General features: G+C 49.1%; 1 protein-coding gene across 1 annotated transcript in view; it reads right to left on the bottom strand.

The window, feature by feature from the left end:
- The window catches only part of LOC135817208 (uncharacterized), a 74,627-nt gene that overhangs the window by 55,068 nt on the left and 5,034 nt on the right, over window positions 1-14,525 (bottom strand). The window contains exons 4-16 of the mRNA XM_065330337.1: window positions 14,124-14,192; window positions 13,145-13,247; window positions 12,807-12,865; window positions 11,844-11,987; window positions 10,563-10,679; window positions 10,033-10,134; window positions 9,023-9,181; window positions 8,008-8,290; window positions 7,270-7,382; window positions 6,760-6,934; window positions 5,812-5,888; window positions 4,992-5,126; window positions 2,568-4,298 (exon numbers count right to left, since the gene is read on the bottom strand). Coding sequence (XP_065186409.1) covers window positions 2,568-4,298; window positions 4,992-5,126; window positions 5,812-5,888; window positions 6,760-6,934; window positions 7,270-7,382; window positions 8,008-8,290; window positions 9,023-9,181; window positions 10,033-10,134; window positions 10,563-10,679; window positions 11,844-11,987; window positions 12,807-12,865; window positions 13,145-13,247; window positions 14,124-14,192 — 3,267 coding nt within the window. The remainder of the gene's footprint in view (window positions 1-2,567; window positions 4,299-4,991; window positions 5,127-5,811; window positions 5,889-6,759; window positions 6,935-7,269; window positions 7,383-8,007; window positions 8,291-9,022; window positions 9,182-10,032; window positions 10,135-10,562; window positions 10,680-11,843; window positions 11,988-12,806; window positions 12,866-13,144; window positions 13,248-14,123; window positions 14,193-14,525) is intronic.

Below are 14,525 nucleotides of genomic sequence, written 5' to 3'. Positions count from 1 at the left end.
ACAGCACACCACCATCGCTGGAGACTGAGTCGGAGCACAGTTGTGGTGTGGTGGACGATGGAAAACCTGTACAGGGCCAAATGCTGCTGCTTACCCTACATTGTATATATTTAGTACGAACACATAATCATATATACATAAGTGGGTATACCCAGGTTTCAACAGTGCTCAACACCACAAGGGCGGAGCGTAACCACAAAGGTAAAAAAGAATGGGTCCACCAATTATATACATACGTTGTAACGCTGCGTTTCATGCACGTAGCTAAATGCTAAGGCAATCATCAGACAACTAATTAGTTAGTTGTTAGTTGTCTGATGATTGCCTTAGCATTTAGCTACGTGCATGAAACGCAGCATTACAACGTAGAGGCCTTTATGGCCGAAACAGCTTGCTGTCTACAGCATTGGGTATGTATAATATATATATAATTGGTGAAACCATTCTTTTTGACCTTTGTAATCATATAATATAATCGACTGGGACACAGGTTCAGTGAGGGCTTGAAGACCCTTTCAACTTCTTGTAAAGATCGAATATGCAAGCCATTGGTACGTTGAGAGTCAGCAATACCGAAATGACAACTTTCCCTGTCCATTTGTACTTTCGGAAATTTTAAGCATTTTTACGATGAGAAATGCTCTATAGTCACAGGAGCACTGTCTTCACTTGACAGAAAACAGTGAAACAGTGTCGACAATCCTTCCAATGTCATCTAAAACGCATCGCTGGCGCAGCACTCCGTTCCTGCGGAGGAACAACTACAGTAGCCACTACTGCATGCTGCAGCAGGTAGAGATTACTGACTTTGCTTGGATGTCGGAGCCCTCATCTTCTGAGGAGCTTGAATTCTACGTATACCATTCGAAGTTCGTTGAAGAGTGTCATCAATCGGAACATCCTTTCTCTTCCGAAAAAAAACTTGTCCAAGGAATACTGATCACACCCATCCAGAGCAGCAGTGAATGACAGCGCCAATGGAGGTAAGTTTGGATCGTTTCGAAAGATCAAAAAGGAAACAACCACCCAATGTTGTCTACAGACAGTGTCCGTTTGTAAATCACGGACGTGAACACCAGTAGACTACGTACAGTATCGATCTACCGCATGCAGTGCACTGACTGTACTCCTTGACTCGGTGACTGCACTGTGATCGGACGGACGTCCTCTTGTGCACACATGATATTTTCGATATTTCTCAGCAGTACACTTTTCAAAATTTAGGGGGTTCCATGGAACCCCCGGAACCCCCCCCCCCCCCCCCCCCTGGATCCGCCACTGCTACTACTATCAATCAGTTACCCCAGTGGGGTTACCCCGCCCTCCACTCAGAGAACTGAGCGCAAGGTGAGGGGCAGTGGCGCAAAACAAAACAGGAAGTACAGCAGAATGAATTGGAAAAAAGGAAATCAAAACAAGCTGCCATATTGATGGAAAAGAACTCACCAACAGAGGAAAGAAATATCACAAACCAGACGAACAGTCTGCTGCAGGTCCATTATAAAATGCAACGACTGAAAAGGAACAATATAAAAAATAAATGTGAACATGATGTTCTGTTCAACAAACGTCTGTACGCGTGCTGCTTCGGCCTTCGTCAATGAGGAAAACACAATCTTGAGCTGGAGTGTGGGCACCGAACGTCCCACAAGGGCTCCACAAGACGTACTTTCACGAGCGATGAGCAGTGTGCACAGCAAGCTAATAACGCTACACCATCGCCGCACGACGACTGGCCACTCAGGTCCAAACAACACGGCCAAGGACAAATTCACGATTCCGGCGATACACCGCGCAGGAAGAAATTTCTGCGAGTCCGACCTGTTTCCTTTCTCATCCAGGAGTCCACTTGCTTTGCCGAACGCCACTGCATTGTTTTTGGCTGGGGGTTGATCCGAGGGCTCGCCACACCACTGTGGAGGATGCGGAAAGGACGCAAGAAGACGGTGACAGCAACAAATTACCCGCCCTGGTCGTCAGCTCACTGAATGTCCTTCCGCGCGTGCGCGCAAACCGGCTGCAAGGCATGAAAAGCCTACTGCCAGTCAATACCCAGGGACGACCCTGACCAGAAGGCCAGGGCGCCCCGTGGAGGAGGCCAACAAAGAGAAAACCAGGAACTAACAAATCTGCTTCCTCTCGGCAAAAAATATTTTTTACACACATACACACACACACACACACATACACACACACACACACACACACACACACACACACACACACACACACACACACTACAGCATGACTGCCCCATAGCTCCACATCAGTGCCTTGTGACAGGGAACCAGAACCAGAATAGGCGGAGAGTCAATGCTGGCGAGCCATGGTCAATCTCACACGCATACACATGCACACACGCATAATCATATGAGCACGTGCGCAAACACAATATGCATATACAGTTCCAACCAGAGAAATCCAACCTCATGAATAAAGTAGCGCCGTGTTCGAGTGCACAGACCAGTATGTGTAGTGCTAGGGCTGCGTAGCTAGTGCCCGGCAATGCTATTTTCTTCACGAGGTTGAATTTCTTTGTTCAGTACTGTACATGTTCTCCAACTAACCATGAATACTCCATCGGCCGACGTTAACCGGTGACAGCTGTCCAGACTGCCGACAGTGTTCAGAATGTGGAGAACGCGCTGCAACAGTGTCTCCGCAAACCTCAGCATGACCAGCGTTGGTGGAAACTTGACCGGGACTGGCACGGACACAGCCCGTGTGGCCTCGTCACCGGCAGTTGGCGGCGAGGCGCGGCTTCCCGTTTTCGAGCTATCGGAGCGCTCCTCGGATATAGTCGTCAGAACGCTCGTGCTAGAGCCAAATGGAACCACTGACTGGCTATCCATTCTGGAGAGTGCACCACGCGAGGTGCTGCGAGACGACGAGCGTGTGGCCACGTCCAGAAAGGTCACCGACGTACCGGCTGCAGACGAGCGCCGCGTAGAGCTTGCTGACATGGCACTGCCACTGAGAGCCTCAGCGGAGCTGAATGGGCGGCTGTCAGCTGACTGTTGTCGGACAACACTGCGTGTTCTATTGTCCACAGGTACCAATGCACCGGAGGAATCCTTAGCCAACCTTGTACTGGGTTCAGCAGGCTGGGTGGTTATCGACGTGGATTTGATCTCCGGCAATCGGACGTGCTGTCCCGGTGTAGTGTGTATTGATGGTGGAACAGTACGCGCCGTTTTGGCCTTTCCACCACCTGCTGCTGATAGACTAAGTGCGTCCTCCTGGATCTCAGGTTCTGGGGAATCGCTATCATCGTCCTCCTCCTCCGGTGCTTGCTGAGAGTTGGCTGAGCCTGCAGGCTGGCCAGGGTGTCGTACATCCGCTCTTGTTCCTTGGCTGGTGGCAGCTGTGCTTGAAGTCGGCCGCGGCTTGGCATTACCTTCCCGGGTTGATGGTGCACCGGCCAGGCGAGATGAGCTGCTCGCTTGGGACAGATTCCCGGATCGCGATGCAATCTTGGATCGGGAAGCGTTTCCAGTGCGAGACACATTCCTAGAGCGGGACGCTTGTCCCGAGTGGGATTCAGTTCCTGCGCGAGATGCACTGTCCGTTAGCTGTGCTGTACTCGATTGCTGTGACGTGTCGGTCGTTGTCGTCGTTGTCGGGGGCGCGCTCTCAGACAGAGTTGCATTGTCCAGTGTTGCTTGGTCACTGCCTTTGTCAACATCAGCATGCTGCCTGTTCTCTGCATTATCCCCTTCGGGCACGCTCTCTAACTGTCTACCCGTGCCGGAGCGAGAGGCAGAGTCCGTATGGGAGACATTACCAGATCTGGACGTAGCTCGACTACCAGCTGCGGACGAGGACTGTGCGGACTGTTTTCCCGACAGGAGCATGCGAGTGCCTGGCCGTACTGAAGGTCCACTGCCCCTTGTTCCGGCCTGTGTTCCTGCCCGTGTTCCGGTCCGCGTTCCGGCCCGCGTACCGGAATGCTGGCTGGTCTGTGTGACAATGGACCTGGCGCCGGTACCTGACATTCTTAACTGAGACTGGTGCCGCAGGGTCACAACCTCGGGGAATCGAAGCAGCAGACTAGCTGGACGTCGGTGAGTGGTTTTCAATGAGATTTCAGGAGTGGCCGCTGCAGGCACAGCAATCTCAGTCAATAGATCTGCCAGTCCCAGTGGAGGGTTCTGCTGCATGCCATCATGGCCAGCGCCAGCAATGGTGTCAATGAGGAGGGCAAGCTTCACAGACACCTCGCAGAACAGGTTGTGGTCGTGTCGTGCCAGACCGAACGCGTCCATGCCCTGCACCATGGTGTGACCAATGTGAAGCCACTGAACACAAGAGCAATACACATGCGCGCACACACACATGTACACACACATACACACACATGCGCACACACATACACACACACACACACACACACACACACACACACACACACACACACAAACATACACAAGCATACACATGCGAACACACATGTACATCAGAAGGAAGATATTTTACCATGTGCTTCTTCCATTTGAGCTCAGTCAAGACATATAAGTGGTTGAATGACCAAATTAATGCTGGGTTCGGCACCCTATCAATATCGATATCGAGTTCCACCAAGCTCATCCATTTATCAATTCAAACAAGAAGCAACAGCCGGTTTCTTTTGGTAGTACTTTGCCGATCTCATACAGTGTGACTGTCCACAATGAGTTCCAGTACACCATGTACAATGTACACTCCAGCAGTGGGCTCCAGGACAATGGCCCCTCTGATACATGCATGTGGATTCCAGGACCATCCCCTCTGATACATGCATGTGGATTCCAGGACCATCCCCTCTGATACATGCATGTGGATTCCAGGACCATCCCCTCTGATACATGCATGTGGATTCCAGGACCATCCCCTCTGATACATGCATGTGGATTCCAGGACCATCCCCTCTGATACATGCATGTGGATTCCAGGACCATCCCCTCTGATACATGCATACACATGGTAACAACATTACCCAGGTCACGGCTTACCAAGGCCAAGTCGTCATCCTCCAGCACATGGGTACACTGGGACATCTGAGTGATTTGCGAGTAGAACGCATGCGCACATGCCCATAGGAGCAATAGAGCATCGTTGACCAGATCATTGTCCAAATCTTTGCATGACTGCGCCACGGGGAGTAAACCAGCAAAACACATCAAAATGATTTAAAAGAACAGTTGAGATATATGGTATTGCATCGTCCATCAAGATTATCAATTATCCGGAATGGCTGTTGTTGTTTGGCTTTATTTAGAGTGGAGTTCCAAAACAGGCCTAAACCTAATGACAATGGTCCCACTGATAATAAGAGAAAAGAAAAAAACATATAAAAATATGCGGACAAACAGAACAGAGAAGAAGATAAGTTAGATAACTAATATGAGCATGGCTGGGATCATGTTCACATTGATCCGGGGAGGTGTTCAACTACATCAGGCCATGAGTAGCTACTAGTATGTGCCAGCTGTTATCTTCTCTACACCTGGGCAGTTACCAAAGGATGACATCGTGTTATGGTGTTACACATAATCATACCTCGGTTATCCGGACCCCAAAGTTACAGGCACTTCGGTCTACTGGGCCCGCTTTGGGCGAGTTTCAGTGGAGATATTACTACTCTTTTCTCACTTTTGTGGAAATAGTGACGTCATATGCCATATCTATGGCCTTTCCCATCAAAATGCATGTGATTCTGAGTTACAGACGTTTCAAAGTTACGGGCAGTGCTCGGTCCCGGACCGCCCGGATAAACGAGGTACGAGTGTACTAGATATAGATATAGACAAAATGTGTAATCACATGACTAACCTTCAGGGGTTCAAGTAGACACGAGTCCAGGACACTAGCCAAGTATCCGAGAGCCTCCAGCTTCTCTCCACTAAGAGCTGTAAGGGGCAGCACAAGTCCTAATGGAAATGAGCCTCGGTTTCTAGAGAGGTTTTGCAATACGTGATGTAGATAAGTGCAAATACATGTACCCCGCTCATACACAGACAAAGCATAGCTAGCGGCTGCTATCCCAAGTACTCATACACAGACAAAGCATAGCTAGCGGCTGCTATCGCAAGGATGGACGGGTGGCTCCTTGATGTGAAGCAACAAGGAACACAGATTCACCGTAGCTACCAACTTGGCAGAACACATTGTGTAATTTATTTCAAGGCCGTTTAGGCCTATCGAGGCGGTCTCCATTTCTGTACAGTTAGGATGAGAATATGAGAATGCAAAGTGAGCATAGACTGAGGAGAAATAACACGAAGAATAGGACAACTGGGAAGGAATAGGGAATTTGATCAATTTTGATCAATGGGGAAAACAAGGAATATCAGTGAATACCTTTGCAGTTGCAGTTGAACTGAAGCTTAGCTTTAATGGAACATACAAGTCCCACAGTGTGCATATTGCAGGGGAAATCCCTGTTAACACTTCACTGAAACCGAAGGAATGACGAAGATGAGTAGGAGTTAGAGGAGGAGGATGAGAAGGTGGACGAAAAGGAGGAGGAGGAGGAGGAGGAGGAGGGAGAGGAAGAGGAGGAGGAGGGGAGGAGGAGGAGGAGGAGGAGGAGGAGGAGGAGGAGGAGGAGGAGGAGGAGGAGGAGGAGGAAGAGGAGGAAAAGGGAAAGAGGAGGAGGCATCCCCAACCAGTTCACAAATGGCACCCAGGATATTAAATTCAAACGTAGCCCAAAGACCCAGGGTCACATTTCCTGTGCTCTTACAGTAGAAGGTATTGCTGATCATAGCTGGCACTCACGTTTCTTCGGTGGGTTGAGCAGATTGATCTCCGCAGAGCTAGTGCTCTTGACAAAGGCAACTCTCCTTAAGAGGGACTGTTGGATGGCTGAATCTAGCTGTCCTTGAATGCATCTGACAGCTGAGATGATTTCAAGCTGCTTGCAATAGGCCAAGTCCGCCGTGGACTCACTTTTCTGAACGTATATGTACACAATGAGGAAGAGCCAGGAATGTTGCAGATTAGAAACTTGATAGAGGTCATTGAAATTGGAAAATGGCCACAAATTTGGCAACCTATGATGATGCTCCCTGTCACACCATGCCTACCCACTCCCTGTCACACTATGCCTACCCACTCCCTGTCACACCATGGCTACTCACAATCAGCAACACTGAAGACACAATCAGGTTTTGCTATAACAAATATCGGAATTAACAAATGGTCCCATTGTGTTGTTCTGGACACATGGGAGAACATGTACCAAACTCCTTTCAGCCAGTACGTAACTGTGCTCAGGGCAATGCTCACCGATAGGCACTCGAGCATGGGTGTCATCAGATAGTCCAGCGATTCCCACATCTCGTAACAGTAGCAGAACTTGACCAGACGCACAGCAGACTCGGATGTGATGACATCGCAAGCTAGTGAAGAACACCACACGACAGACAAGCACAAACAACCCGAAAATGGGCCCTCAGTGCCCTCAGGCTCTACTTTACACCAAATGCATTGTAGAGAATAAATGTAAAAAAACCTGTGTCTGGTTAATACCGTATGGACTGTACGGATACGCTGTGTATCACCTGGATCTGGGAGCAGGTCATCAGAAAACTGAGAACATTTGGAAAGGGGAATTCCTCACTACGTTTTCGACATGATATCTCCGCAAGGCAGAGCAGACCATCTTCTTTGCGATATGTGAAGCCACACGACCCAAGTACTCAAATTTTGGTGTTGCGTTCCTTTAACGTAGAGCAGAGCATTATTGTATGTAAACGGGCTCAAAGAGCTAGCTGTCAGGTGATAAAGTTGCCGACATGCATCTGAAGCAGAGGATACGAGCAATTCATGTAAAGTCACCCTCGTGAATAACGTCCTCCTTGGGTACATGTATAACGACAACTCGCAAGCAACGACACAACCTTCAGACCTAGTGATTATTTTACTGCACACTTGCAACCTCACGAATAACAACTCGTGAATAACGGCACTTCTCATGAATTATTGAGGGTCGCTATTTTCAAGGTTGACGGTACGCGAACTCACCGTCCTTATCTATGGCCATGTCCAATTGACTGACGCGACGAGAGCCATCCAGCCAAGTGCACGTGTTCTCGCCGAGGCACGTGTTCGTCTGCATTGACATGGCTACGATCTCGGCAGCCGCGTAGAACAGCTCGTGCCAGATGTCCATCAGAAGGCTAGTGTCGACGTCGCTCCCCGACCCGGTCTGGAGCGAGACGTCATTCGGCTGCCGCTGCAATGCTGCGTTGTCGCCTTGGCCTTGGCGAGATTCCCTGCCACCGTCAAAGGTCTCGTCGCGATCCCACTGGATTATCAAGAATAACAGATGAGCACACACTGAATTAACCCACGGTGTAACAACTCTCCGCGGTTGGTTGGTCTGTTGGTGTATCTATTTGCTGTTGGTACAGGCAGAGTTGATTTGGCATAAATAAAGGAGGTTTCAGAGCACTGATGTGTTTGCCGTCGTGCAATGTTGATAGACCATGCACACCGCAACACTGGAAATCAAATGAAAATATCACGGTGCGCATGAGCCTCGGTTAGACTGAGTATCCGCATCCGTGGAAATGCCGCCACCCTCCAAGGGCCAAATCAGAATGAGTTGTATATGTTTGACGATCAACAAGCACCGTGTGCACCCGAGATTTACATCTAACTTAGCCCCGTGTTCATTGTTCTAATGTGTCTAGCTCAACCCCTGATGATGATTAGCATCGCTACATGATACCAGTACCCATTTGTGAAGCATTTGCTGAAGCCTTTGCTGAAGTTTTTGCTGAAGCCTTGTCTGGTACATGTGTTGTCAGAGGTTTTCCTCATTTCTACGCCCAGCCCTGCGCCATCTCCATACTTGGACAAATGACGAGATAGCTACATTCGAAAGATTGTTTATTACAACAAGAAGATGGAAACACAACTGGCCAAGACAAACTGAAGACGGAAACAGCTTTTCACACCACAGCAACACGCGCATGCACCAACACCACATACACATGACGTACACATAATAACGTACTACAACACACACATGTACCTTATCTTGCATGTAGAACATTATTTCAGGACGAAAGGAGTGCAGCGTTCTCCGTTGTGGATCATCCATCACCAGGAGCAGTGTCAGCAGCTGGGCTCCCTTACCCCACGGAATCGACTGGATGAGGTGGCGCTCGGTTTTGTTACGCGGCCAAAGTTGCTGCACAGCAAGCGGAATGCAAATGCAAACATTAGGCATTACAGGCTCTGGAAGCATGTCGTGCTCCTTGCACAGAGGGATGCGGGAGCATGGCTCTCTACTCACACGCTGGTACATGGTAAAGTCATGATGACAATTTTTAATCAGGGAGAGGTCCCCCCCCCCCCCCTCCTTCTCCACCTCAAAGTCAACAAGTGTCTCTAGGTCTGGCCTACTGAAGATCAGTTAATTGCTGGGTGCAAGAAGCCCATTCAATAATAGGGTTAATACATGCCTGTTTAGTTGCCATATGGTACCATAGAATGACCGACTCCAGGCAAGCACCATCCTGCATGTCTGCCAGGGTTTGAGACTACATTGCACAGTGAGACCTGTCTAAGACGACCGCTCAAGGGACCTAAAAACGTGGTCGCTGTTACCAGGTGGTGTCCTTATCCAGGGTCATTTGACTGGACATAGCAGCCCTTGGTGTTGGTTTCAGTGGTCTTTAGAACAGGTGGTTGCCTTAACCGAGTGGTCGCCTTAACAGGTTTTATCGTATTGATAAAGCTTACCACGGCAAAACCTGTCTAAGCCGACCGCTGGACCGCTCAGACGTGGTCCCTGTGTACAGGTGGTCATAGACTACCAGTGCCACTATCACTATTTACTTCAAATCACTTTGATTCATCCAAGGCCATTCAACTAGAAATACCATTCCTTGGTCCAGGCTGTAGTGGTCCTCTAGGACAGGTCATCTCCCTATCAGAGTGGTCGTTCTTGACAGGTTCTACTGTAGTAATGGATTTCAAACCAGCAATTCTACTCATAAAGTGAAATGTGATAGTGACACCAGTCGCCTGTGGCCTAACCTTCTCAAACTCCTTCATTGTCGTGCATGGCTTCTGTCGGAAAACGCCGCGCTGCTTCTTCCTGGAGCTGAATGCCGTGCGACGAAACAGCATCATATTGAGCTGCATGGGAGGTACAAGGCAGAGGAGCAGAAATACGTACATATACAGACAATAGGTATGCAGTGGAAGAGTTATGAAGTTAGTATTTGCACAGGACTGTTCAGTCACCCCAAGTGATTGGCGGAGTGAAGACCAGACGACAAAGTGGATATGAGCATGTTTGCCAAGTAAGTAATTGATAGCCATCTGGCCACCTTACGCCTGCACTTCCTGTTGCTCGTTCTAGACATGGCCTCAACAGTGAACACCATATCCTTTCTCGCTGCTGCTGCTCGCAGGAATGCTCTACCTGCTGCCTGCCGTACCGCTACCTCTTGTTCAGAGTTTGTTCGATTGTGTTTTAATCATTCACAGGGCCATGAAGCCATGCGGTGTGATCGATAGCCCAGTACCTCCGCTCAACCAAGAGAGTATGCAAACACACGTACCTGTATACATGCAGTGGACAAGTCCGTCATAGCGCTTGCCACCGCCTGCTGTCGACCGGCATTCTTCTCCATCTCCACCACCCACTGGATCTCCTTCAGAGCTTCCTGTGCGATGGCCTGAATCGCAGTGTGTGTATGTGTGTAGAGCAACACAGAAAAGCTACTGTGAATTCCATGGCAACAAGGTAGCAGGGCTCCAAAAATCAATTATTATACTTCCGTGGAATATACAACTGCTATGGCCATCTTATGCGGACTTGGTATGTCTTTGTTGCAGAGATATTCATCTTGTTGTTGTTGTCAATCAAACTGAGTTCTCATCTCTTGGAGGTCTATTCCTCACTCAACGGTCGGAAGGTGGAAATGGGGCTGAAGCCCGGTGCAAAACAAGTGAATTCTGTGAAATGGCCAACGTCGGAGAGTCAATCATTCAGCTGCTGTGTTTGTATGCGGTAATATCAAATGTATAAGAGACGGGAGTCACCATTCCGGACTTGGACATTGACCGATCGTGAAGATTCGGCAAGAAATACCGTCTGCTCTGGCCGTGACATGCACGACACTGCGAGGCTTGAAAAGAAAAACTTCCTACCCCCCTCCCTCCCTCAACACACACAGATATGCCAACGGCTAGCTCCCACCGTTGTAGTCCTACAAACTACTGATGACGACTGCTAATACCAGCCACACTGCATAGAGTGAAGAGAATACAAACACAGTAAAACCTGTAACTAAAGACCACCGTGACTAGCGACCAGCCTGGTACTACAGACCACCGTGACTAGCGACCAGCCTGGTACTAAAGACCACCGTGACTAGCGACCAGCCTGGTACTACAGACCACCGTGACTAGCGACCAGCCTGGTACTACAGACCACCGTGACTAGCGACCAGCCTGGTACTACAGACCACCGTGACTAGCGATCAGCCTGGTACTACAGACCACCGTGACTAGCGACCAGCCTGGTACTACAGACCACCGTGACTAGCGACCAGCCTGGTACTACAGGCCACCGTGACTAGCGACCAGCCTGGTACTACAGACCACCGTGACTAGCGACCAGCCTGGTACTACAGACCACCGTGACTAGCGACCAGCCTGGTACTACCGACCACTTCGCCAGGCACGGACGGTCTCACATTCATATACGGTTGTGCGGTGCAAACCTCTAACTAAGGACCACCTGCCACTAACGACCGCTTTCTCTGGCCCCAAGGGGTGGTCGTTAGTCACAGTTGTTACTGTATGTGAAATGTACGCATGACAAACCTGTGCCTCACCTCCGTACGTAGTGGATACCGCAATGCTATGTAGCCATGACACACGGACAGTGTGATCTGAGTACGCAGTCGTACGTAGCGCACCAGCCTCAACGGCACACAGTGCTTCATGAACAATGAACACCACAGCAGACTTGGCAGTACCTGAACAAGAGCAAATCATGGCAAAACAATACAGCACTCTGTAGGGCTTTGAATAATTATCCTATCCACGACGGGAATTAACCGTATTGCGTGACCGATCCTTTCAATGTTCTCATCTTTCCTTTCTCTTGCCCACCTGGACTCCTCCTTGGCTTACCCTTTTCTCTCTAGCTCTTCTCTTCTACCTTCTTGCTATTATTCACTTAATGTGGGGTTTTGAATATATCATGGATTAACTCTGTAGGGCGGTAGCTAGGATTTTCTGTCCAACAAATTGTCAATAGGTGTAGAAATTGGCTTGATGTCTGCAGCATTGGGTATTACGCTCCTCGGCTTTCGTCTTGTTGAGCACTCTCGGTAGGCTGTTCTAGTGCTGCTGAATTACACATCCCTCGCTACTTTTCGTAGTTAGAGCACTCTGGCGCTAGGGCAACGAGTCATCTTAAAATGTCTGCGGTGTCACCTTTGCACCATGGCCGGTAGCTCGGCTTACTTGAAGCTCATAGCTGTACTGCTGAGGCCTATAGGCCTCTATGGCCGAAACAGCTAGCTGTCTACAGCATTGGGTAGGTGTAGTACTAGAAACAGTAGAATGCGAGTTTGCCTAGAGGCAGCATCTTGACTATGAAGGGCATGTAAGTGATACCACCGTGTATGCTTTGTAATGAGTGCCAAACTCATGCTCGTATAATATTAATAACATGATTTTACAGATTGTTGGGGGGGGGGGAGTGTAAGCGGGTACATGGGGCAGGGGGGGGGGGGAGGGGGAGGGGGTAATTGGTAGAGGAGGACAGGACAAGTCACATGGCTTCATACCTCAGCTGTGAATCCGCGTGTCATCATGTCCTGTGATATTTTGTAGATGTTGACAATGACTGCAGCAACAAACAACGAACAACACATCGCAAACCACAGTCAGAGGCTTACAGGGGGACATGCCCGCACATGCAACACGCAAGCAATTAGTGAATACCAGTGGAAAAAGTCTGCACGGCTCTGGAGCAAACGAGTGCTAGACGAGTCCAACTCGGAACAGCCGAAGAGATACGAGACACACAATCGTATGCACAGAGCTTTCTGTATAGCGATTATGAATCCTTGAACCATTGGTATTGATGCTTATAGTGAGTCATAGCAGACTAAAATTGTCTAACCATTGTACGCAATCCAGCAAAGGCTGTAACGAGAGACAAGCGGTTGACCGACTGCCTGCCAACTCTCCAGCAGCTGTAGGGCAATCTCTCTTGTCTCCGGATTCTGCAGGGAGGGTGCAACAACAAGACAGACTTCACCTTGGATGTACCGTGTTTTACTGGCTATGAGTGGAGCCCCAATTGGCTTGGGGTCTCGATTTACCGGTTCTATATCAATATGATCAATGGCGGTTAAACCCCGGTTATAAGTCGATTACCCCCTTTTTTTTAAATTCGGTACTATTTAGGTCACAATAGGTTGACTTATAACCGAAATACAGTGTACTCGAGAACTTGCATTCAGTGGTTAAGTGTACAGTTGCGCCACAGTTCCAAACTGAATATATATAAAGAATCCCAACTGGATGAAGAATTCAAAGTAACCATGTCACGGTCAAGCATGGCTGGGTAGTCATAACAAAATAACCGTTCTGGTTACAGTGGTTGGCGGCTGTCTGGATTATGGTGATAGCAATGACTGGATTCTCGAATCACATGCTGGTGGGATGATGTTACCCACAGTCCCCCCCCCCGGGCCCAACCTGATGCCCAGGATCTAGTTCAGTTACATCAGAGGTATCACCCTGCTGTGAATGGGTCCGATTAAACGGTAAACAGTGTATGCCCACACAAAAACAGGACCCAAGTGCATTCAATTGTCAGCATTGCCGCCGTGGCTCCGGCTGGGATGCGATGTAGCACTTCCAATGCCTATTGGCCCGGATATCTACAGACATGTCAGACTGGTATTACCAGATGGAAATGTGAGGTACGGCAAACCACACGTTTGTTGCATAGCAGAGTACGCAGCAACTTCCAAACAAATTGAAAAACACACACACACACCCGGCGTATCAGGTGCCAGAGACATAACCTCCACAGACCGCAATACACTGGTAGGGTGGTAGTACCAGACTGCAATACAGTAGAGTAGTAGTACCTGATACGTTGGATCCTTGAGCATTAGCAGCTCGTACTGACAGCGAAGATACCCTGTAGTACATTCCACCTGGAAAGGCAGCGGAAAGTGCACCGTCGGAAAGGAATAGAAACACCGCATCAAGAGTGAACACCAGCAGCTACAACTTGCTATGTAAGACTGAGGACCAGTACGTACGGCTACAATTTGCCTTGTAAGACTGAGGACCAGCAAGGCTACTGATACAGTCTACAACACATAAACGTGCCGCTTGAGACCTGCGTTGGTTCTACCACACGTGACCGTTTAACCCATTCAGGAAATCCTCTTCCACAAAAACAATAATCAATGTTCGTTATCACTCATAATTCGCTACCTCCCTCCCTCCCTCTCGGGCCTGTGCCTCCAGCAAACTCAGTCGCA

Source organism: Sycon ciliatum, chromosome 5 (assembly GCF_964019385.1).
Source record: "Sycon ciliatum chromosome 5, ocSycCili1.1, whole genome shotgun sequence".
NCBI classification, from domain to species: Eukaryota; Metazoa; Porifera; class Calcarea; order Leucosolenida; family Sycettidae; genus Sycon; species Sycon ciliatum.
This window is presented reverse-complemented; position numbering and strand designations above follow the sequence as displayed.